We start from the raw sequence: 26,732 nt of genomic DNA on the forward strand, positions 1-26,732 counted from the left end.
CAACCTCAGGCATATGCATACTGTATAGGAGGGGGATCAGGGAATAGCAGTTTTCTTCCTTCCCCTGTTCCAAAAGTGCTACTTAGGGAAATACATCCGTTGTGAAAATAATAATTAAAAATTACATGTTAGATGTGCAAGCTCTATTCCTGATAGGGATATCCCAGTGTCCAATCATCAGGATAATGCACACACTAAAATTTGCACATTACACCACAATAACCATGTAGTAAATAACATACTCCATTTGCACATAGGCAGATATCTGTGGATATCAGGAAACTAAGAACCTGCTCGCCTAATCCAAATATACTGGGGTTTGTATATATATTCAATGGCCACTTGTAACATATCTGACCCACTTTTTACTTCTGAATTTTTCTTTCCATTCTTCTAGCCCAAAGATATTAATTTTTCAGTAATATAAACCATATGCAAACACTAGGAATTTAAACCGGGGCAAAAAAGAGCAAGGGCAGAGAAATATTACGCTCTTTGGACCAGGGTGGTACAATCCACGTGTGATCAGCAATTGATTTTCCAAACTTATTATGAGAAAAATCAGAACATAGAGAAGGATACTTTTCTGTATTCCCAGTAATTTGCACGCAGTATCCCACAATGATGGAACTGATAATTTTGCCTCATATGCAGAGTGCAGAGGTTGTGAAGACCACAGTTTCAACTCGGTGTCAGTTACTGATGTGGTAGTGTTGAATCTGCTGGTGTAGACAGTATCTGACACTGGTAGAGCGGCAACTGAATTTGGCAGAAGGAGCTGGCATGCAAGTGTCTATATTATAGGGGTGCCCCTCTGTGAAACTAGAGCATGCCCTTCTGAACCAAGATGACATCAGAGCCAAGCAGACCACAGAGATACCGCTGACGAGGACACCACCCAAACCACCTGGTGCACCGTGAACTAGGATCTGCTGGAACTAACACTGCCTTCCTTGGGAAGGGCTGGTTAAGCACATTGCTAATATTCTCAGTCGTTAATTCTGTTAATTTTAACGTGAAAAACAGAAGTGACAGCAACTGAAGCACCGAATCTCAGCCGCGGAGGTAGGCCTTCTTTGCTTTGCTTTCTTCCTAAGATAAAGTATCTTTCACTATCAGCAATGTGTTAGTAAAAATGACATCTCTGTCACCTAATGATATTTGGCAACATCACAATAATAAATATGGAGGAAAAAAATATACCATGGTTGATTACTATAAAAAAAAAATTACAAGTTTTTTTTTCCCCCCCAGGAATGAAATTTCTGCTCGTTCCAGTTAATTTTTAAGACAGATTTTAAGGGAATGTCAAAAGTTAACATTGATTAGGATGATCCCTTGTGAAAACAGCTGTCAAATTCTTACCCTGGATACAGAAGATTTTCCCCCCATAGTTTTTAAAATTCTACAGCCACAATCAACCAGTGGGTTAATGGTACTCCACATTTTGTGCTCTGTAATCTGAAGTTAAATGGACATGGTCTTTGTTCTTTCATCTCCCCACAGTGTGCATGTGCTTTTGAACTTGCTTTAGGGAACAGAGCCTGCTGAACTACAGCTGTTCTCTGGCATGAGGGTGGCCACAGTACATGGAATGGAGCTCAAATACTCAACACCCAGACTTCTGGATAAACACTGACAATAGTTGTAAGATGCAGTATCCCTTTTTCAAAAGCAGTTCCACTCCCCCAAATATGAAGAATGCACTGAATTCACCTGAAGGGGGGGCGGGGGTGGGAAACAAAACATGCAACACCCAGAACGATTTTTTAAAATAAGGGCTAGTTTAGAGTCAAATATAATTACATAGATCGTGACTCATGAGGAAAAAACTGTTCAGAAAAATGTTGACACTTCAGCCTTCTATAGTCCCTCTCATCATCAATGACACTTTAAAAAGAGAGGTGGCCAACCTCTGCAAAGTCGGAAGCCAGAATACACTGGTGTCACCAATAAAGGGTTACGATTATTTCCCCCCAATTTTAATATCTAGTAATTGTATTAGAGTGAATAGAATGGACCGATATTTACATCACCAACGCATTTAGGTGTGTTTGCATACACAGCATTTTACTTGTTTGCTTTGAATTTTAGGACATTTTTTTTCATACTTGCTCTTAGAAGCCACACATGAAGCTCTGAAATCCTCTGGGCCTATGGCTCTCTGTTGTCCAACTGATCTTACAGTCTCGGGTGTCAAAGGGCTTGAACCAGATTGCTGGGCATGAGGCCCACACTGCAATTTCAGGTGGAAAAGACATTTCACTACAATATGTGTACCATGTCCAAGGCAGATCCAGAGAATCTGCCAGTCTCTGAAAAGAGTCAAAAGGGAGGAAAGAGAATAAGGACAGTGGAGTTCATTAATGGCATACCTCCTTTAATACCTTTTGTGATATGAGTAAATACATGGAATCATACACTGAAATCAGATTCCCTTTTCCAAATATGATGTAACCACTATGGTAAAGGTAGGTCCAAAGGAGTCAACGGTTGGAACCCTCGCTGTAATGGTTAATCTACAGAAGAATGCATCACCACCTTAAATTGCTGTTACCGATCTCTCTCCACATCTCCATTGCTGGTTACCATTAAGTAGTTTAAAATGTCCTTTTCCTATCTACACCTGGATTAAAAAAAGAAAGAAACAAATTGGGAGTGACCTGTATACACACGAATAGAAACTTTCCAAAGCTGCAAATGGCAACTAAATATGTAAAAGACATGCTGTTGAGCCCCTCGGCTGGAATGCGATCTCTCCTTTCCCAGAAACGCAAGAAAATAATCATCTAGAGAAAAGATCATCTGTTCCAAAGTAAAATAAATTAGCACGCTATAAACGACTGAGCTGTTCAATTTGTTGTTGCTGACGCCGTTTGGCTTTTCCGTGGTGAAAAGGGATACTGCATCTTTCACTCAGCTCTTATCGCACAACCAGGCAAGCTACACAGAGTTTAGAAGGCCCTATGCAGTCGTCGTGGCAGAAGGCCCCACAGCCTTTGCACACAATCATGGCTTTCAGCCGGCAAGAGCATTTCAGTTCCAACTCATCCGCGTTGCTGCTGTCGGCAAAGTTCTGCACGGGCATCTGAGCGTTCTGACCAGGCAGACCCGTGGTGGGATTGGAGCCACTTCCCAAAATCCCAATGGACTTTTCAATTGCAGATGCTGCCCTTTTGAAGCTCGTGCTACCGAAGTGTATTGTTGGAAAATTTCCACAGAGCTGCTGTTGTTGCTGCACCTGCATTTTCTGAGCAGCTAATTGGGTAAAAGGCTTCTGTGGCTCAGAAAGCAAATAGGAAGAGAAATCTGCATTTTTCAGCGCAAACACCTTCAACTGTTCTTTCATTTCATTCTGGTCATAGGAAACTTGTTTCATGCCCAGTTCACAGCTGCTGCCTAAACCTTCCTCAAAAGAAAGAGGTTCCGATTTTATATTGCTACATATGCCCGTGGACTGTGGCCAACTAAGTCTCTTAGTGGTTTCCATGGTAACTGGCGGTTGTTTTTGATCGGAGGGGACTTCTGGATTAGGAAGAGGTGGAGGTAGTGGCGGCGGCGGCGGGGGAGGTGGGGGCAGAGCCAAGGGGGGAGGGGGCGGGGGGTGCACTAGTGCTTTGTGCGGCACCCCGTGCGGGGTCCCCCCCATGTCATCACCTTCTTTAATGGGCATGCTGGGGGGCACCATATTGGCTAACCTTAGCTGGTGAGGTGCTGAGGAAAGGCTAACCTCTCCCAGTCCCTTTTGCTCAAGATGCCTATTGAAGGAAAACGTGTTACAGCCCACGGGGGCTTTGGCAGAGGCTGGTAACAGAGCCGCGGTAGGAATGGGGCCCCTGGCAGCCAGAGGCATTTGGTAAAACTGCTGTCTGTGGGAGGTCCCAGCGTCGGGGTGGAAGCCGTCGTTCTTGTCGATGTGAAACAGGTTCTGCTGGAAGCTACACGAGGGGAGCAGCCGCTTCTGCTGTTTGACCTCAGGGCTGTGAGCCATCTTGCTCTGCACAGGGTGCTTGTTCAGCCACTCCTGCTTCAGCGGCTGGCTGAGTCCCAGCTGATTCATGCCGGAGCTGATGACACACGGCACCCCTTTCACATCTGGGTCCGCCAACAACTTCCCTGGCTCACATTTCACTTGAGTGTGTTCCCCCCCGGTCCTGGCGACTCTCTTCTTGGGGTGGTTCTCCCGCTTCCTCATTTGTAGTGGTGCGAGAGCTCCTGCCAGGTAGCCTTTCCCGTCTGCATTGGGAGAGCTAGGGGGCATTTCAACCACGTTCCTCTCGGGGGCTGTTTTACCCACTGAGGTAGTTTGAAGAGGCAGAGGAAGCCTGTTGATTTCGAGCTTGGCTCCCAGTCTGGGCTGGGGCAACACTTTTTCCAAAGGCAAGTTGCCCTGGAGCAACTGTGTGACGAGGGGATTGTTCGCCTCCACCGATGACAGACGGCAGCTGGAGCTCCCTGCACTGGGAACTCTTTTCAGGGTGTCTGTAGCCAGAGAGATGGCCTCTTCCATGGGACCGGAGGCGGGGGCCTGCACGGTCTGCGTCTGTTGCACACTCGGGGCTGCCCCTGCAGCTGGAGGATGCAGCTCAGGGCCAGGGAAGTCGTCGGCGTCCATCCTAAAGCCCCTGTCCACGTCGTGAGGTTCGGACTTCACTGGGAGAGGGACGCTTGTGATGAGATTCCTGGGGTGAAGTTCCGCCACATGCGAGGAGCTGGCGTGCTCGGTCTTGATGGCCTTCGGACAGCCCTGCTCCAGATATTCCTTCTGTTTATTGGAACCAGGGTGGCTGAGCAGAGGCTGTCCCGCACTCCTCACCCCGTCCTCGCCCCAGCAGATCCGGCTGCCCGGGTTATACTGATGGCTACAGGTCGTGTCGGCTTCACTTTTGAACGTGGTTATGCCATGCGCCTGCTCAGCAAAGCTGAGACTCAGAGGAGTCCCCGCGTTTAAGTTATCTGGAACCACGAGGGGTCCTTCACGGAGACCCGGGCAGGTGGCCTGCATCGTTTGACTGTCTTGTTTTGCCGCGGAAGCAGCAATGAAACTGGGACTGTGATCTCCGCCTTCACTTGCAACCGGCTCAGGCCTGCTGATGACAGACACCTGCGGACACGCCACGGGCTGAACGGCTGCTTCCGTCCTCCCGGACCTGCTCTGGAGGTCCACGCCGGCTTCTGTGCTCTCAAGAGAGACAGTCAGAGATGACGTAGAGGTCAGCGTGGTGCTGTGGTCGACGATGACTTTACACGGAATCGAGCGGTTTATGGCTGCTGGTGCGAAGCCCCCCGGGGGCGGCTGAGGTCTCCCAGAAGTGTCTGCCCTGTTCCGAGTCCCTGAAGTTTTGTCCAAGCTTTCAGCACTTAACGTGGGAGGACTGTCATAAGAGTTTACAGTCAGCATGCTTGCAGTAAACGCTGCGACAGGTGGGCGTGCCACCAGGGCGTCAGTGACTGCGACGGGGTCCCTGCAGCCGAGGGCGGCTCTCACAGTGGTGCCCATGGACATGGTGGCCTGTTCTTCGCTCCCAGGCATGGCTATCTTCTCAGAAGGAAATCTGTTGTTCATTCCCGTTGGGGGAATCAAGACAGAGCTAGTGGAGAGATGGTTTGGCAAGTTGCTTCCAATGGAGGGAGTTGGCACAGAGGTGTACTGACTGGAGACTAGGCTGCCAGCGCTGCTGCTGGGTGCCAGTAACTGCGTGTCATCCCGGGGGCTCGCGGCGCTGGAGCCCTCCGTGGTGGCCGGAAGAGGGGTGCTCTCAATACATTTTGGTATAATGGCTACGCATGGAGTGTCCGTTCCCTGGATGGTTTTTAACATGCTTATGTTACAAGCAGAAATTGTAGTGTTTGCACTGTCAACAGACATTAGGACAGAGGATTTATCAACAGAACTCACAAAGGGATGTTCTTTAATTGCTCCCGACATAGCAGTGCTGCAGACAGACACGGGGATGGGATTTTTATTAAAAAGCATGGGCACACTGCTATTTTCAGAAGAGGTAGATGAAACAATTTTCTCAGACAAGTGTGACACAGGTGTGTTTTCGTCAGAACTATGCACAGATAAGTCCGTGGCAATTTCTGGAAGTTTGGTCGGGTTGAGAGACTGCTGTAGTACAGTGGTGGGCTCCCGGAGGTGCGCAGCCTTGTTGCTGGGAGATCGGCAGTTTGGATTGACAATGATGACACCAGGCGAGCCTTCGATTTTTGTTTCAGGGGCAGAAGAGACTTCTAAGCTTGGAGGCCCTTCCTTTGAGCCGAGCGGAGGCAACCGGGGCTCTTTAGTGTTCTGGAAGAGGTGGGCTCGGGCCTGATGCTTTGCGAAGAGCTTCACCTTCGTCTGCTCCTTGATATGCGCCAGAGTTCTGGCTTTTCCGCCCTCTCCTGGGCTCCCCATAGCTCCCGAAACGATGCTCGCGGCCGCCGCCACGGCTGCCGCTGCTGCTGCCTCTCGCTGGGCCCTTGCTTGCTGGGCTCGGGCCTTGATGTCCGCCAGGGTCCTGGCTCCCGTGTTCCTCCCGCCACTGACCGATGTGCCAGATGACGCGCGAGCCTCTGGTTTGGAGACTGGTTGGCTCTTGATAATAAAGGGTGGCCCGATTTTGGAAAGCTGTATCTACAGGAAGGGGGAAAATCGAAAGATAAAGTGCGTGTACACGATCACAGACAAGGCGCATGTGTACGTGATCACAGAGGGACGTGGGGACACAGGCACGCGAGGGCGGGGAGTAGCCGCATCCTCTCCTAAGGGGGCAAGAACGGCACCTAATACCCTGAATGGGCCTTTGGGGTATAAAGCAGCAATAAACGCAGCACGAATGTGAAAATTTAAAATTTTAACCTCTGTTTTCAATCCATAAAATATTAACCGGTGACTTCATTTGGCATGGAAATGAAACGTCTTTTACAGCCTCATATAAATGGAAACAAAACCCAGGCTTCTTAAAATGAGGTGAGCTAAAAAGAGTTAGAAATAGTCCGCTTTCAACTTATCTCCCTGGCTGGCATGAAGATACTCAGGCCAGCCAGGAAGAATAGAGATATTCAAAACTCTATTTGAATTTATCTGCCTTAATTTATCTGTCTTAAGTTGACACAAAGGAAAAAGGAAAAAAGCCCTAACCAAGGGTCAGAAGACTAGAATTCTCAGCCTGGCTTGACACAAAGGAATGCTGTGAACCTAGGCAAATCACTGTGTACTTCAGTTTCTCCAATAATCTCCCCGAGTCAGAGACTCTGTAGGTTTTATGTGGTCCCATACCACCTAGCGTGCCGCCATATATATATATATATAAAATAAGCATACAATATGACTTTGTAAACTGTAAACAGTAAGACTAGTTATTTCTGGTCTATTTCTTTCACAGAGGTGTTATAAAGATGGAATGAGACTATACTTGTGAAAGTGCTTTGCTTTCCAAAGGGATTTTATTATTATTATTACGTTTTCTTGAAAGCAAGGGCAACTGTAGTTTTCTGCCTCCAAAAGAGAGTATGGGTTGGGCAGCTTACTTGATATTGGAAATTTACAATCCGCTGAATTTAGTAAATGTCCCAACCCACACTGTTCACCCACTCATCTAATTAAGAGACTCAGTCATCACCAAATTCGTGAGGCACAAGACCTAACAACAAACATCCCAGAGCAATGCCTATGATGCTTCAGTCACTAAGAATATTCCCAGAGTCACAGATTTGTAGAGCTGGCAGGGATCTAGTTAAAGCCCTTCGTTTACAGTTGAAAAAACTGAGCCCCTGGAGATGGGCTGCCTTGGGTTCATATAACTAGGGAGTGACAGAGCCTTTGGGCTCCCCATTCTGTGCTGTTGACACGTACTGTATTTCCTTATATTTCTTCCTCTAGAAAAATTTTTCCTAGAAAACTTACACCTCTCTTCTTAACATATGTGCATTTACATATATTGACATTATAAATACCTGACACATACTACAGGATCGTGTCAATTTGGAATTATGCTTTAGCACTTTGGTAGATGGTTTATCTTCCGGAGCTATCTCGTTTCGCATTTTCAAATTTCTGATGGCTCTCTTCTAATCCAAAGGTTCCAGTGATAGATGAATTTAGAAAAGGAATTCAGTTTTACCTTTTAAATATTTCCCTTAGTTTAAAAAATTAAAAACATGAAGCCTAACAAACATTAAATATATTTATTGTATCTCTCTTTCCATCTATCTTTACCTAAAGTGTATATCACTTTGAAAATAAGCTTTTGACAAAAAAATTAGACTGAAATGTTTAAAATTATTTCCTATGGAAAGCATGCTTATATTTTTCTTTTCATTGCTTCAGAAATTAAAATGCATAGCAGGGTTTTAATGGGAGCTTAATATTCATCTTTTATATCTCTAGAACCTTATTTAACAGGGACTGCTTTATTAAATAGAATAATTACAATCACACCCCTAAAACTCAACCTTAGGGAGATCATGAGTCACATATTAAAAGTAGATGTCAGAGCAGAGCAAAATAAAGAGAAAGATTAAGAAAAACAAATCTTGAGTATGTCTGTAATTCTTTGAGTTAACCTTAATTTTTAGTTTAGTTAGGCAGAGTCAATTTATATACAAGAGTTGTTTTCTGAGAGTTAAAATCTACCTGGGATCAAAATAAAATATATAAATAGGAATGTTTGTCTACAGGCTTTATTACTGTGTGAAGTTAAATACTTTATTATTTTGGATATAAAATAGTAGGATTTGTATACCTATGTATCTATAGCATTTTCCTCAGGGTTTGTGAAGTGATTTCATTGATTTATTCAAGAAATATTTAATGAGGCTCTTTCAGAAGCTAGCTCCTCTCTGTTAGGCAGAGGGGGTGTTCAACATTTGTTGGAAAATGAATGAGGAGATAACACGTACCTTCATTTCTTGAGGGCAAGCCTCTGACTTTTGACTACTGCTTTCTCTAGTCCTACTGAACTTTTATAGGATGTTGAATTATCTTTCAAATTTTTCCAAGTTTATATAGGTCTCTGTCCTACACTGTGGAGTCCCCCAGAGACCCTGTATCTCGGTGGCCTGTGGGCTCCTCCAGGGCCTGTTCTCCCTCCGCCCTTCTTTTTCCTTAAATGCCAAGGTCTAAATATGTACATCTATCTAAACTTATTGTATGAGCTCAACGCAGTCTGAAAAAGGATCATTTAATATTAGACTGGTGCTGGGAGTATTAGATTATAAACTGCTACATTTATTTTTGAAAACTTAAGTATCTAAATAGAAAAAGCCTATCTATGGAATTTCCTTTTTTTTAAAAAAAAAATACCATACCTTGAGAGGTGGAACCCTTGGTTCCTCTCTTGGAGGCTGTTCTTTCTCAGATGGACTGCTGGATGAGATGCTCCGGCTTGACTGGTCATCTTCTATCCTAGCCCTCTTCTCCTTACAGATCCCAAAGCTGTGATGCTCTGCGGTTTTCCTCTTCGATATCTCAGATTCTCTACTTTCATTTCTTACCCCATCTGGGGACTTGGAGGGCTCTGACAACTTGGAAGTATGAGAGGTCTCCAACCGATTCTGTGAGCTCCCTGGCTTATGCATTTTATTTCTAGAGCCTTCTGAAAATGAAGCCTTATCCACCGATGAGATGTATTGCTTGTCCTGTAATTTAGCTGATGGGAGCTCATTTCCCTTACTCTCTGTCTCTTCAGAAAAGACAGGTAATTCCAATGGTGAAGACATCGCTTTCTTTTCTGTTCTTTGCAGGACATTATGATTTTTAACTTTTGTCATTTCTGTAGAAGGAAGTTCTGGAATTGAAGCGGGATAAGGCTTCTCAGTTTCAACATGTGATTTACAAGGCTGCTGATTCAGGGTCTTATTGTGCAATTCTTCTGATGAATATGCTTCAGGAGCAATGGAAGAAGAACCCATTTTGATAGGCTCAGGAGTATTTGATAGAGGCTTCTGCTGAGAGGTAAGGCTCTCTCCCAGGGGCTTGGCAGGGGCAGAGCCTTCATCTTTCTGGGGGGAGAGTGGTTCTTCAGATATGGAAGTTGACCTTCTTTGTTGATGCACCATTCTTTCATTCATGGAAGAACTGGAAATTGGAGATGTTTCTGAAGGAAGTGGCAAACTGGATATAAAAGTCTCAGACGTGAGAAGCATGGAAGACACTGAAGAAGTTTCTGATGTCAAAGGTAAATCAGACATGGGCGAGGTTTCTGATGTTAAAGGTAAATTTGACACTGGGGATGCTTCAGATGTTAACGGTAAATTGGACATCAAAGACGCTTCTGATATTTCAGGTGAAGTGGATATTGGAGAGATTTCTGACATCAAAGATGCATGAAGATTTTCATCAGTGGCATTTCGCTGATCATATTTGTCCACATTTTCAGTGCTGGACACCTCAGAACAAAACGTTGTCTCGAGGGAGGCTGGGGTACATGATTCTTCTGAAGTGGATTGGGTTTCCCCTCCTGGGGATGTCAGGCTGGTACAGGCTCCCTCTGGGCTCTCAGAAGAGAAGGACGTTTCAGAGATGCAAGCATTTTCAGAAAGCTGTTCATCAGGATCACTCTGCAGCTCCATATCTACAGCGATTCCTTCACTTGGAAACTGGCCTTCTAAAGACGATGACCCGGTTTTAATTTTTGGAGTGTTGGTCTCTAGTGCAGTTTCTGGCTCCTTATGTTCTGTGTCATTGACATGAGTCCCAGATGAAGTGGAAGGAACGAGAGAGTCACAGACTTCTAGCTGATCAATGACAACTGACATCTCTTCCTGGGTTGATTCTGATTTCTCTTCCACTTTAACTTCAACATGAGGCAAAGTTTCTAAAACATCATTCATTATAACACAGGATTCCAAGTTATCTTCAGGAGGTGCTATTTGGGGCTCCTCATGAGAGTTGGCTGGACTTTCTGACTCCTCAGAAAAGTCAGGTATTGTCTTGTGATTCTCATCCTGGCACTCACAGATGCTAGTCTCTACCTCTTCCTCAATTTCTTCCTGAATCACAGATTCTTCGGGGATCAGGATGTCCTCTGATTCTGACTCTGTCATTACATCTTTACCTACGTCTACCATGGGACAAAGTGTAGCACAGAAATCAGGCTCCGGAGAAGTTGGACTTTTCATGCTTTTTGGCTGTTGTTCTTTCAAGGGCGTCTGTGCAGATAGACCAGGAAGGCCAGAGGTCCCGCATGAAGAACTACTTTCAGCTCCATCATTGTTTGGTCCAGATGTGAGTTTTATAGAGTCCTCTCTTGACATGCCCAACCTGAACAGAAATTAGAAATATTAAATTATTGTTCAACCACAAAACATGAAAGGTACAACTTGGATTTCTCACCAAATATAGTATTCATAGAAGTAAATGCATAAAATTAATTTTATAATCACTAAGTATCCTGTTTAGCTTATATAAACCATAAACCATAGTTTGTGATGCATTAGTTTTCCTACTGCTTTTATAATCATAACTAAAATAAACTCTACTTCTGTTTAAAAAGTATTGATTTTTATTCTGTAAGTAAGGGAGATTGCATACTAAAAAGCTTAAAAAAAAATGGGCTGAAAAGCAAAACAATGTATAAGACCTAAATTTTTTAAAGTCAGAAAGTAGAAGTATGTCCTTATAATAGAAAATTACATAGTCCTTAAAGGATGCAACATCACCAAATAATTAAGATCAATGGAAGATGGGTATGTTGTAAAATCTTGAAATGGAAATGACTTCCAAAGATTAAGTTCTATTAACCCAATGTAAAAGGTGTCCATCACCATATTTTAGTACAATATCTAAGTGTCTAACCTAAGACAAGATGGAAATTTCACTAAATAAACATATTTGGGGTCATCAAAGTTGATTCTACTAGATTACATTCATGTGAGGCAAGACTTTTAAAAATTCTTTCACGTAGATCTCTTACTGTAAAGATATTCCATAAAAAGTGAGTGTAGAATATCAAGAAATAACCCAGCCTAATGTTCAGGTCATAAGGTAAAGTTTATCAGAATTGCAATCAACAATACTGTAAATCACTATTTCCTGTCATACTAAGTTACAATGTCAGCATCAGATGGTAGGGGAATATGCTGCTCTAAATGAAGTTAAATTAGAGTACAGGCAATTACACAGATGAGCAGAAGAGAGAACATTCCCAGAGGAAGAAACATATTTGAGTGAGGAAATACCGCTATAACAGGAAAATACCTCAGTAAAATATTCTTCAACCTTTTAGTTAAATTAAATCCTCAAAATGAAAGGGAAATAAAATTGAATACACTTTTTGGGTATTTGATCATTGCGTTCTTCACTAAAATTCAGAAGGCTGAGAAAGGAAGATAGAGGACCCTTCCTTCATAATTAGTCTCTTTTCTTTCAACTTTCCCTAAGATGGGTTCAAATTAAACCACAACTTATATTATAGTGAGAGGAACAGAATAATATAACTACACTACAGATGAATTTAGAGCAGAATAATCAGCTAGGAATAAGGTCTCCTGGGGCCAGATCAAGCAGAGATACCACTGATACCAGGTTAGATGGAGAACACACAGAATCTACCCACTGGCAGCCAAATTTCAGCTAGCTGATTAATAAGAATATTATTAAATATATTTAATATTATTAAATATCATCTATGTATATAATATATATATATCTCATATGGAAAACAGCACTGTATAAAACATACGTGTAAACATTTTATTATTTTCATGGGAAAATAGATTTAAGGTGGCATAAGGCATAGAAGGAAACGTTCACAGCACACCACATAACCACACAAAGGAAAACTCTGACCGCCTGAAATCTAGACCGCAAATCAACAGACCAACTCCTATAATTTTGAGTTAGCATATACATGGGATCCCTACAAGTAATTAAAACGAATATAGGACAGTACTGTATTACAGGCAGAATAAGCCAATAAGAACCAAAATAAAGATCTCAAAGAGCAGAAAACTAAATCAGACAGATCTTAACTAAAGCTGAATTTCAGTGGTAACATTCTTGGGAAAACTTAGAACGATGAGAAGGCACGTGGTGTCAGTCAACTGAAAATTATCTGATGCTAGGAAAATATCCCTCACATATTGAAGGAATGTAGGTAATCTAGAAGTAACAAAATTAGAAGGGTAGTCAATGAAATGTCCAAAATACATCAGTCATCCAATACGTAATCAAAGACAGGAAAAGACAAGCAAGAAGTCCAGGGATGTAAGGGGACAGAAACTCTATGGATAAACTACAGCAAGAAAAGGGTCAATCAAGTAAAAGAACTGTTTGTATTCAGAACTCAGTGATGCTGATGGGGAGTCGTGTTTACTCACAGTATTGTAGCTGTCACCTTCCAGGACAGGAGTCTTTAACTTGATATCCATGAGAGTCTACGGAGCCCCCAAATTTCATGTAAAAAATTGTACGTGTGTGAATTTTTCTGAGAAGGATTTGCAGGTGAGCCAATTACTTAACCACACCATGTAAAACTGGGGAAATTACTTAGTTTCACTGCCTCTCAGTTTCCTAAACCCTTTTTAAAATAAGAATAATAATGGTACCCACCTTATAATAGGACTGCTGGGAGGGTTAAGTGAAACAATATTTGCAAAGCTCTTAGAAACCTATCAGAGCCAGAGTATGTTCAATGATTTGCTTGACTGAGGAAAAACTCTCTGTATGGTCTCTACAATGCAGGCTCTCTGGCATCTAGGATAGTGTGTGGCACGGAGGCGATGCTGCATGAATACTGAATTGATAAAAGCACAGGCCCAACACTCAACAAAAATTAAGGACCAGTTTTTTGGAGGTAACTAACTTGGTTATGCTTCTGCCATTACTGACAAGAGTGCTCCCAACATTCCCTTTGTCAGAAAAGGTAAGGAAGGCAGGGTTCTTAATCCTGCTGGACATGAGCACGATGGGGAAGCATCTAAAAATACAAATTCCTGGGCTCAACTCCTGGAGATCACCCATCAGTACATCTGGGGTGGGAAATCTGTACCTATTTTTAAAAGCTCCAATGAAGACTGTGATGCCGGAGGCTTGAGTAATACTGCTGGCAACTAGCCTGTAACTAGCGTGCCACAATTTTAATTTTTGAGGAAGGACATTAATTATCTCCTTTTAGCTTTGCTTAAATATGTATATGCATCCAAAGTCCTAGGGCAGCAACTGAAAAGGAGCCTTCCTTCTCAAACGCAGGAGGGGGGCTACTTAGGACAACTCACCAGAGGCAAGGCTGCTCCGAGTAAGCACGCTGCTCATCACGTGATGTCTTTTTACAACGAGCGCTCATGTGAGACTCCCCCTGACGGTTTTCCTCATTTACAGGGGAAGTTTTGTGAAATTAGATCAAATGGTACAGGTTGTGTTGCCTGCAACCACCTCAGTGTCTTTTACACAAAACAACGACTTTCGAGGGGACGAGAAGATGGCGGAAGAGTAAGACGCAGAGATCACCTTCCTCCCCACAGATACACCAGAAATACATCTACACGTGGAACAACTCCTACAGAACACCTACTGAACGCTGGCAGAAGACCTCAGACCTCCCAAAAGGCAAGAAACTCCCCATGTACCTGGGTAGGGCAAAAGAAACAACAGAGACAAAAGAATAGGGACGGGACCTGCACCAGTGGGAGGGAGCTGTGAAGGAGGAAAGGTTTCCACACACTAGGAAGCCCCTTCGCGGCCGGAGACTGCGGGTGGCGCAGGGGGAAAGCTTCGGAGCCACGGAGGAGAGCACAGCAACAGGGGTGCAGAGGGCAAAGCGGAGAGATTCCCGCACAGAGGATCAGGGCCGACCGGCACTCACCAGCTCGAGAGGCTTGTCTGCTCACCCACCGCGGAGGGCGGGGCTGCGAGCTGAGGCCCGGGCTTCTGTCGGAGCGCTGGGAGAGGACTGGGGTTGGCGGCGTGAACACAGCCTGCAGGGGGTTAGTGCACCACGACTAGCCAGGAGGGAGTCTGGGGAAAAGTCTGGACCTGCCGAAGAGGCAAGAGACTTTTTCTTCCCTCTTTGTTTCCTGGTGCGCGAGGAGAGGGGATTAAGAGCGCTGCTTAAAGGAACTCCAGAGACGGGCGCTAGCCGCGGCTAAAAGCGCAGACCCCAGAAACGCGCAGGAGACGCTAAGGCTGCTGCTGCCACCACCAAGAAGCCTGTATGCGAGCACAGGTCACTGTCCACGCCCCGCTTCCGGGGAGCCTGCGCAGCCCGCCACTGCCAGGGTCCCGGGATCCAGGGACAACTTCCCCGGGAGAACGCACGGCACGCCTCAGGCTGGTGCAGCGTCACGCTGGCCTCTGCCGCCGCAGGCCCGCCCCGCACTCCGTGCCCCTCCCTCACCCCGGCCTGAGGAGCCAGAGCCCCCGAATCAGCAGCTCCTTTAACCCCGTCCCGTCTGAGCGAACAACAGACGCCCTCCGGCTACCTACACGCAGAGGTGGGGCCAAGTCCAAAGCTTGAGCCCCGGGAGCTGTGAAAACAAAGAAGAGAAAGGGAAATCTCTCCCAGCAGCCTCAGAAGCAGCGGATTAAAGCTCCACAATCAACTTGATGTACGCTTCATCTGTGGAATACATGAATAGACGACGAGTCATCCCAAATTGAGGAGGTGGACTTTGAGAGCAAGATTTATGACATTTCCCCCTTTTCCTCTTTTTGTGAGTGTGTATGTGTATGCTTCTATGTGAGATTTTGTCTGTATAGCTTTGCTTCCACCATTTGTCCTAGGGTTCTATCCGTCCGTTTTTTTTTTTTCTTTTTAAAAAAATTTTTTTCCTTAATAATAATTTTTTATTTTAATAACTTTATTTTATTTTATCTTACTTTATTTTATCTTCTTTCTTTCTTTCCTTCCTTCCTTCCTCCCTCCCTTTCTTTCTCTTCTTCTTTCTTTTTCTTTCTTTCTTTTCTTCCTTCCTTCATTTCCTCCCTCCCTCCCGCCCTCTCTCTCTCTCTCTCTTTCTTTCTTTCTTTCTACTTTTTCTGCCTTTTATCCTGACCCGTGTGGATAAAAGGCTCTTGGTGCTGCAGCCAGGACTCAGTGCTGTGCCTCTGACGTGGGAGAGCCAACTTCAGGACACTGGTCAACAAGAGACCTCCCAGCTCCACATAATATCAAACAGTGAAAATCTCCCAGAGATCTCCATCACAACACCAGCAACCAGCTTCACTCAACGACCAGCAAGCTACACTGCTGGACACCCTATGCCAAACAACTAGCAAGACAGGAACACAACCCCACCTATTAGCAGAGAGGCTGCCTAAAATCATAATAAGTCCATAGACACCCCAAAACACACCACCAGACGTGGACCTGCCCACCAGAAAGACAAGATCCAGCCTCATCCACCAGAACACAGGCATTAGTCCCCTCCACCAGGAACCCCACACAACCCACTGAACCAAATTTAGCCACTGAGGACAGACACCAAAAACAACAGGAACTACGAACCTGCAGCCTGCAAAAAGAAGACCCCAAACACAGTAAGATAAGCAAAATGAGAAGACAGAAAAACACACAGCAGATGAAGGAGCAAGGTAAAAACCCACCAGACCTAACAAATGAAGAGGAAATAGGCAGTCTACCTGAAAAACAATTCAGAATAATGATAGTAACGATGATCCAAAATCTTGGAAATAGAATAGAGAAAATGCAAGAAACATTTAACAAGGACCTAGAAGAAATAAAGATGAAACAAGCAACGATGAACAACACAATAAATGAAATGAAAAATACTCTAGATGGGATCAATAGCAGAATAACTGAGGCAGAAGAATGGATAAGTGACCTGGAAGATAAAATAGTGGAAATAACTACTGCAGAGCAGAATAAAGAAAAAAGAATGAAAAGAACTGAGGACAGTCTCAGAGACATCTGGGACAACATTAAATGCACCAACATTCGAATTATAGGGGTTCCAGAAGAAGAAGAGAAAAACAAAGGGACTGAGAAAATAGTTGAAGAGATTATAGTTGAAAACTTCCCTAATATGGGAAAGGAAATAGTTAATCAAGTCCAGGAAGCACAGAGAGTCCCATACAGGATAAATCCAAGGAGAAATACTCCAAGACACATATTAATCAAACTCTCAAAAATTAAATACAAAGAAAACATATGAAGAGCAGCAAGGGAAAAACAACAAATAACACACAAGGGAATCCCCATAAGGTTAACAGCTGATCTCTCAGCAGAAACCCTACAAGCCAGAAGGGAGTGGCAGGACATACTGAAAGTGATGAAGGAGAAAAACCTGCAACCAAGATTACTCTACCCAGCAAGGATCTCATTCAGATTTGATGGAGAAATTAAAACCTTTACAGACAAGCAAAAGCTGAGAGAGTTCAGCACCACCAAACCAGCTTTACAACAAAGGCTAAAGGAACTTCTCTGGGAAAGAAACACAAGAGAAGGAAAAGACCTACAATAACGAACCCAAAACAATTAAGACAATGGGAATAGGAACATACATATCAATAATTACCTTAAATGTAAATGGACTAAATGCTTCCACCAAAAGACACAGATTGGCTGAATGGATACAAAAACAAGACCCATATATATGCTGTCTACAAGAGACCCACTTCAGATCTAGAGACACATACAGACTGAAAGTAAGGGGATGGAAAAAGATATTCCATGCAAATGGAAACCAAAAGAAAGCTGGAGTAGCAATTCTCAGAGAAAACAGACTTTAAAATAAAGACTATTAGAAGAGACAAAGAAGGACACTACATAATGATCAAGGGATCGATCCAAGAAGAAGATATAACAATTGCAAATATTTATGCACTCAACATAGGAGCACCTCAATACATAGGACAACTACTAACAGCCATAAAAGGGGAAATCGACAGCAACACATTCATAGTAGGGGACTTTAACACCCCACTTTCACCAATGGACAGATCATCCAAAATGAAAATAAATAAGGAAACACAAGCTTTAAATGGTACATTAAACAAGAAGGACTTAATTGGTATTTATAGGACATTCCATCCAAAAACAACAGAATACACATTCTCCTCAAGTGCTCATGGAACATTCTCCAGGATAGATCACATCTTGGGTCACAAATCAAGCCTTGGTAAATTTAAGAAAATTGAAATTGTATCAAGTATCTTTTCCGACCACAACGCCATGAGACTAGATATCAATTACAGGAAAAGATCTGTAAAAAATACAAACACATGGAGGCTAAACAATACACTACTTGATAATGAAGTGAGCACTGAAGAAATCAAAGAGGAAATCAAAAAATACCTAGAAACAAATGTCAATGGAGACAAGACGACCCAAACCTATGGAAGGCAGCAAAAGAAGTTCTAAAAGGGAAGTTTATAGCAATACAATCCTACCTTAAGAAACAGGAAACATCCCAAATAAACAACCTAACCTTGCACCTAAAGCAATTAGAGAAAGAAGAACAAAAAATCCCCAAAGTTAGCAGAAGGAAAGAAATCATAAAAATCAGATCAGAAATAAATGAAAAAGAAATGAAGAAATGATAGCAAAGATCAATAAAACTAAAAGCTGGTTCTTTGCGAAGTTAAACAAAATTGATAAACCATTAGCCAGACTCATCAAGAAAGAAAAGGGAGAAGACTGAAATCAGTGAATTAGAACTGAAAAAGGAGAAATAACAACTGACACTGCAGAAATACAAAAGATCATGAGAGATTACTACAAGCAACTCTATGCCAATAAAATGGACAACCTGGAAGAAATGGAGAAATTCTGAGAAATGCACAACTGCCAAGACTGAATCAGGAAGAAATAGAAAATATGAACAGACCAATCACAAGCACTGAAATTGAAAGTGTACTTAAAAATCCTCCAGCAAACAAAAGCCCAGGACCAGATGGCTTCACAGGTAAATTCTATCAAACGTTTAGAGAACAGCTAACACCTATCCTTCTCAAACTCTTCCAAAATATAGCAGAGGGAGGAACACTCCCAAACTCAGTCTACAAGGCCACCATCACCTTGATACCAAAACCAGAAAAGGATGTCACAAAGAAAGAAAACTACAGGACAGTATCACTGATGAACATAGATGCAAAGATCCTCAACAAAATACTAGCAAACAGAATCCAACAGCACATTAGAAGGATCATACACCATGATCAAGTGGGGTTTATTCCAGGAATGCAAGGATTCTTCAATATACGCAAATCAATCAATATGATAAACCATATTAACAAATTGAAGGAGAAAAACCATATGATCATCTCAATAGATGCAGAGAAAGCTTTCGGCAACATTCAACACCATTTATGAGAAAAACCCTGCAGAAAGTAGGCAAAGAGGGAACTTTCCTCAACATAATAAAGGCCCTATGTGACAAACCCACAGCCAACATCGTCCTCAGTGGTTAAAAACTGAAAGCATTTCCACTAAGATCAGGAACAAGACAAGGTTGCCCACTCTCACCACTCTTATTCAACATAGTTTTGGAAGTTTTAGCCATAGCAATCAGAGAAGAAAAGGAAATAAAAGGAATCCAAATAAGAAAAGAAAAAGTAAAGCTGTCACTGTTTGCAGATGACATGATACTATACATAGAGAATCCTAAAGATGCTACCAGAAAACTATTAGAGCTAATCAATAAATTTGGTAAAGTAGCAGGATACAAAATTAATGCACATAAATCTCTGGCATTCCTATACATTAATGATGAAACATCGGAAAGTGAAATCAAGAAAACACTCCCATTTACCATTGCAACCGAAAGAATAAAATATCTAGGAATAAACCTACTTAAGGAGACAAAAGACCTGTATGCAGAAAATTATAAGACACTGATGCAAGAAATTAAAGATGATACAAATAGATGGAGAGATATACCATGTTCTTGGATTGGAATAATCAACATTGTGAAAATGACTCTACTACCCAAAGCAATCTACAGATTCAATGCAATCCCTATCAAACTACCACTGGCATTTTTCACAGAACTAGAATAAAAAATTTCATAATTTGTATGGAAACACAGAAAGACCCCGAATAGCCAAAGTAATCTTGAGAATGAAAAACGGAGCTGGAAGAATCAGGCTCCCTGACTTCTGACTATACTACAAAGCTACAGTAATCAAGACAGTATGGTACTGGCACAAAAACAGAAAGATAGATCAATGGAACAGGATAGAAAGCCCAGAGATAAACCCACGCACATATGGTCACCTTATCTTTGATAAAGGAGGCAGGAATGTACAGTGGAGAAAGGACAACCTCTTCAATAAGTGGTGCTGGGAAAACTGGACAGGTACATGTAAAAGTATGAGATTAGATCACCCCCTAGCACCATACACAAAAATAAGCTCAAAGTGGATTAAAGACCTAAATGTAAGGCCAGACACTATAAAACTCTTAGAGGAAAACATAGGCAGAACACTCCATGACATAAATCACAGCAAGATCCTTTTTGACCCACCTCCTAGAGAAATGGAAATAAAAACAAAAATAAACAAATGGGACCTAATGAAACTTCAAAGCTTTTGCACAGCAAAGGAAACCATAAACAAGACCAAAAGACAACCCTCAGAATGGGAGAAAATATTTGCAAATGAAGTAACTCACAAAGGATTACTCTTCAAAATTTACAAGCAGCTCATGCCCCTCAATATAAAAAACAACCCAATCCAAAACTGGGCAGAAGGCCTAAATAGACATTTCTCCAAAGAAGATATAAGATTGCCAACAAACACATGAAAGAATGCTCAACATCATTAATTATTAGAGAAATGCAAATCAAAACTACAATGAGATATCATCTCACACCAGTCTGAATGGCCATCATCAAAAAATCTAGAAACAATAAATGCTGGAGAGGGTGTGGAGAAAAAGGAACACTCTTGCACTGCTGGTGGGAATGTGAACTGGTACAGCCACTATGGAGAACAGTATGGAGGTGCCTTAAAAAACTACAAATAGACCTACCATATGACCCAGCAATCCCACGCCTGGGCATATACCCTGAGAAAACCAAAATTCAAAAAGAGTCATGTACCAAAATGTTCATTGCAGCTCTATTTACAATAGCCCAGAGATGGAAACAACCTAAGTGTCCATCATCGGATGAATGGATAAAGAAGGTGTGGCACATATATACAATGGAATATTACTCAGCCATAAAAAGCAACGAAACTGAGCTATTTGTAATGAGGTGGATGGACCTAGAGTCTGTCATACAGAGTGAAGTAAGTCCGAAAGAGAAAGACAAATACCGTATGCTAACACATATATATGGAATTTAAGAAAAAAAAATGTCATGAAGAACCTAGGGGTAAGACAGGAATAAAGACACAGACCTACTAGAGAATGGACTTGAGGATATGGGGAGAGGGAAGGGTAAGCTGTGAGAAAGCGAGAGAGTGGCATGGACATATATACACTACCAAACGTAAAATAGATAGCTAGTGCGAAGCAGCTGCATAGCACAGGGAGATCAGCTCGGTGCTTTGAGGGGTGGGATAGGGAGGGTGGGAGGGAGGGAGACGCAAGAGGGAAGATATGGGAACATATGTATATGTATAACTGATTCACTTTGTTATAAAGCAGAAACTAACACACCATTGTAAAGCAATTATACTCCAATAAAGATGTAAAAAAAATTTTTTTTTCAAGTTACAGATAAAAATTCTACAGCAGTTGGACTAGAGCAAAAAAAAAAAAAAAAAACGACTTTCAAGCATTAATTGTGTATGTGGGAATTAAAGCACAAGTTACTCTATCCATGATGATCTAACGTTGGTGTCAATTGTCAGCTCTTAAATCCCTCTTTCTTTCTTAGGGATCTGGCTGTCTGTGAAATTCAAATTCTGCCCAAGGAGAATATGTTCCTGTTAACCATGAGGCAAAGGAGAAACTACTTTCAAATTAGCTCAGTCAGTACCATACTTAGGTGTGACTGGTATTATTTTTAAAACACACACATACACAAATAATAATAAATTAAAAAGCGGTTATAGCCTCCTACACTATTGGTGGGCATGTACATTGGTGCAGTCACTAATGGAGAACAGTATGGAGGTTCCTCAAAAAGCTAAAAACAGAGTTGCCGTATGATCCAGCAATCCCACTCATGGGCATATATCCAGACCAAACTATAATTCAAAATGATATATGCACCCATATGTTCACAGCAGCACTATTCATAATAGCCAAGACATGGAAACAACCTAAACGTCCATCAAAAGATGAATGGATAAAGATGTGGTGTGTATGTATACACAATGGACTATTACCTAGCCATAAAAAAAATAATGAAATAATGTCATTTACAGCAACACGGATGGATGTACCTAGAGATTATCATACTAAGTGAAGTTAAGTCACACAGAGAAAGACAAATACCGTATGATATCACTTATATGTGGAATCTAAAATATGACACGTATGAACTTATCTATGAAACAGATTCATAGACACAGAGAACAGACTTCTGGTTGCCGAGTGGGGCTGGGGGCAGGATGGACTGGGAGTTTGGGATTAGCAGATGCAAACTATTATATATATGTAGAATGGATAAACAAGGTCCTACTGTATAGCACAGGGAACTATATTCAATATCCTATGATAAACCATAATGGAAAAGAATATAAAAAATAATGTATATACATGTATAACTGAATCACCTTGCTGTACAGCAGAAATTAACACACTGCAAATCAACTACTTGAATAAAATACGTTTTTAAAAAAGTGCTTTTACATAAAGAGGAAAATGGATAGAGTAAAGGGTAATACCTCAGGCTCTCCCCCAAATAAGGACGAAACAAATGTATATGGAGAGTCAAAATTTTTGGAAAAAAATGTGAGAATTAAATATGTGTCCAAGACTACTTATCTCTAATGCATTTATTAATGAAAATGCTTAGATTAAAAAAAAACAGGAGATTTTTACTAAAATCCAGTTAGGAAAGCCAAAATTGACTTCTATAGAATTTCATGTGCTATTTTCAGTCCAAAATGAATTTTCATGGACAAGTTATAAACCCTTGAAAATGCATTTTTTAAAATTTAAGTGCCGATATGCCATATAATTTTACCTGCAATTTCTTACACTGAGAGACTACTGCCTTTTATCACACGTTTATAAAGTTTTATAGCATGTGCTAAGTGAAACGGAGAATTACATTTTCATTTCCTTCTAAGAGAAATGAGAAGAAGATACTCTAGTACTTACTTTTCTCCATAAAACCTTTCGAAGAATTTTTCTTTCCAGGGTTCTGTTTTCTTTTCCTTTTCAATTTCTTGCCTTATCCGCAATTGCATTTCTGGAGTAAACTCTCCTAGAAAGAAAATGCTTAGATATTGAGTAGAAGTTGTCATATATTTTGCCAGTTAATAAAGAAAACATGTAACTAATTTGAATAAACTTTTATGGATGCCAAAAGGTAAAAAAGCTGAGTACTGATAATATTTCTACAGCTTCTTTTTTTATGAACATCACTCAGTCATTTAGTCTTAGACAGACTCTAAAGCATTTAGCAAATGTACTGAGTGCTAGGCGTTGTAAATGAAAGTGTATATTCACTGTCCTTGATGAAACCAGTCTGGTGAAAGAAAAAGCACACAGTTGAGTATAATAACACAATGTGGAAAGCCCTGTATAGGTCATAAGAATAAATGAAGGGAAAGTACTTAATCCTCCCTAAATTGATTAGGGAAAACCATGCATAGAACCTGATCCTTGAGTTAGCTTTTGAAAGATGACCAAGCTTTCATACAGTAATTAGTTCACAAGGCACAGAGATATGAATACGTATATTTACGTGCTTTTGAGTGGCCAGTTATGAGTAGACCACAGGATGAAATGAAATAGGAAAGGTAGGCAGTGGCCAATTACCCAACACATGTTTTAAAGAGAGCCCGGAAGTTTTCCTGTAAGAGACAGAGGGAGGTCCTGGCGGTGTTCACTGAGGGAGGAATATGGCCAAATAAGCAACTTAGAAACTGGTTGGGAGGCTACTGAGTAGCACAGATGAGAGATGGAGATTACAGTCGGGCCAGCATCTTGAGAATGTTGAAGAAGATTCAAAGACACAAGTAACAGTTCATAACCAGATAGACCTGGGGAGAAGGAAGAGGAACAAAGACATCATCAAGGTTTCAAAGTGAGGAGCTGTGAGAAAAGGGGGTGACCTTAGTAGACAGAAGGCAGAAGAAATAGTAGACATTAAAAGGGAAGAGAGTGCTTCCCTGGTGGCGCAGTGGTTGAGAGTCCGCCTGCCGATGCAGGGGACACGGGTTCGTGCCCCGGTCCGGGAAGATCCCACATGCCGCGGAGCGGCTGGGCCCGTAAGTCATGGCCGCTGAGCCTGCGCGTCCGGAGCCTGTGCTCCGCAACGGGAGAGGCCACAACAGTGAGAGGCCCGCGTACCGCAAAAAAAAAAAAAAAAAAAAGAAAAAGGGAAGAGAGCTTAATACTGGCATTTTGGTTTTAAGGTGCCTGATACTGGAAAGATCCAGCAGGTTTGTGGAATGGAGCAGCAAAGGATTGGGAAAGAGGACTTCCAGCCAGATTTGGACGTTCTCAGCATGTGGGCTACATAGCTGAAACCAGCTGAATGAGGCTCTTAGAGCATGGGAATAGTTGCAAAAGCAAATAGCAGGGAGGAGAATGGTGGAGACATCACCATTTACCATCAGGTGAAAGAACAGGAGCTCCTGAAGGAAGGTGAGAAAAGGCTGTCAGAAAGGTAGCCTGGGGACACAATTTAAAATATATTATGAATGTCGAGGCAGATGGTTTCAAATTAGATGGGGTAGATAACAAGTGAGACATAGGAGAAGGAAGATGAAATGCCAAGGACTGAGAAGAGGAAAGTGAACTTTGCAATGAGAAAGCCATTCGTATTCTCTAGAAGGGACTGTTCCCATTGTGTATGGTGGGGTCACACCCAACCATAAACGTGTGAGTGGCTAAGGGAGTAAAAATGTGGTAACACTGGGTATTTTTTAGTCTTTCATGAAGCTTGGTGACTAAAGGAATGATAAGATGAAGTGGTGGCTTCAGGGGAAGACTGCATTAAAAGAAGATTCTTCCAGGCTCTCGGACATTAGAGAATACACAATGCATCAAACACATAATTAAAATGATTATTCCAAAGAAAATCTTGCCATATCAAAAAATTTTATTATGTTCCAGATAACGTCATGCTTTCTTCAAAAATACTGGACTTTCTCTAGTTAAGCCCTCGCACAGAAACGAAGACCCAACACAGCAAAAATAAATAAGTTAATTAATTAATAAAAATACTGGACATCAAAAATGCAAAGTATAACAAAAGAATTAATGAAGTCATTTGAAATAGGATGTGAGTTTTTACTCAAGTATACTTCAGGGGGGGAAATGACTCGGGAAGCAGAGAAAGGTGCAAATCTCAGTACAGTCTGTTGACTTAAATATGTCAAATAATAATGGGAAATAGAAACTTACCTTCTGCCAGTCGCTGTTTCCAGCCTTGTGCTGCATATGCAAAGAATTCATTATTTAGAGCTGAAGTACTGAGGCGTAAAATTCCATCACTTCCCATCTAGGAAATAAGCCGACAAAACCAAGATTCCATCAAGAATAATTCAAAGCAAAAGTATGCAGGGAAGAAGCAAAAACTGAGGGTGTGAGTGTGTGTGTGAGAGAGAGAGAAAGAGCGCGGGAGAGAAACAGCAGGGTAAAAGGCAGGGAGGAAAGGAATCTAACAAAAGATGAATTTCCTAGTAGGAAAACTGCACTGCTTACAGTGACTATTATAATGACTAAATACATCAACTTAAAGGAAATCTGTATTAGGCATTTCCATTATCAGTGGTGAGTATAACAAATGTATGTGATTTAATCAAAAAATTTATATCTTTGTCATCTTTATATGCCTTAAATGATACCAAATTAAAAATCTACATATGTGTACACCTTTAGATTATTTTTTTAATTAAATTCTCTAAAGTTTGTGGAAGCTAAAGAAATCTAGTCTGATCACTTGGGTTCTTCCACTGTCTGAGGTTCAGTTCAGATGACAAAGTTCTGAAACATTAAAACAAATACACCCACACTGTCATACATACCCTTCGCGCTATTCCTCTCACCTCTTTGGGTGCACACAGAAAACAGGTACACAAAGTTTAAAATCTGTGCAACTGTATGCTACTAACCTTTTTCCTCAAATTTATTATTTTTCAAATTCATGTACGTATAGAAGAGATTTGGATAAGCATCATCGAACTGGATGCTTTTAACTTTCCAACTATTTACTACATCTGCCCTGTGAATGTATTCTGCTTGCTGACACAGGGGATAAAAATAATTAGTGTTGTCGTTGGCTGGCTTCTCATGTAGTTGAGGAGTGAAGACAGAACACATAAAAAGTTAAACAATGCCAAGCATGAGGTGAGTGGGAATTAAAAAGGGGGAAAAAAAAAGCTAGGGGAGGGTATCTAGGTGGATGTGAGTGGTTAGGAAGAACTTGATGCCAGGGGTCAGATGGGTTAGGGTCTTGGGCAAGTAACAGGATTGGGGCAGAATGGTTTTATATAAAGTATACAGTACAGAGTGGGAGCTTTGTTGTAGAGGAGGAACATCACAAACAATCAGTAACTGGACCGTTCATGAAGGCGTGAAGGTGTTCTAGCCTGCTATTGAGTCAGTTTGGCAAACTGTAGCTCCAGTTACATTTTCAAAGATTTCCTCTTACTCTCATAGACACCCCCGTGTGTCCTAAGCGCTAATAAGTCACTGCTATCTGAAAACACACTCAGA

At 41.9% G+C, this 26,732-nt stretch overlaps 1 protein-coding gene across 2 annotated transcripts in view; it reads right to left on the reverse strand.

The window, feature by feature from the left end:
* Positions 1-2,923: 2,923 nt before the first annotated feature.
* ASXL3 (ASXL transcriptional regulator 3) overlaps positions 2,924-26,732 on the reverse strand; it is a gene marked incomplete at both ends in the record, with an annotated part of 181,269 nt that continues 157,460 nt past the window's right edge. For both annotated transcript variants that reach the window (XM_082853630.1, XM_082853629.1), the window contains 4 exons: positions 2,924-6,619; positions 9,295-11,248; positions 23,163-23,268; positions 25,419-25,515. In XM_082853630.1, coding sequence (XP_082709756.1) covers positions 2,924-6,619; positions 9,295-11,248; positions 23,163-23,268; positions 25,419-25,515 — 5,853 coding nt within the window. The remainder of the gene's footprint in view (positions 6,620-9,294; positions 11,249-23,162; positions 23,269-25,418; positions 25,516-26,732) is intronic.

The sequence above is a fragment of the Leucopleurus acutus genome, assembly GCF_964270905.1.
Source record: "Leucopleurus acutus genome assembly, chromosome: 13".
In the NCBI taxonomy this organism is placed as follows: Eukaryota; Metazoa; Chordata; class Mammalia; order Artiodactyla; family Delphinidae; genus Leucopleurus; species Leucopleurus acutus.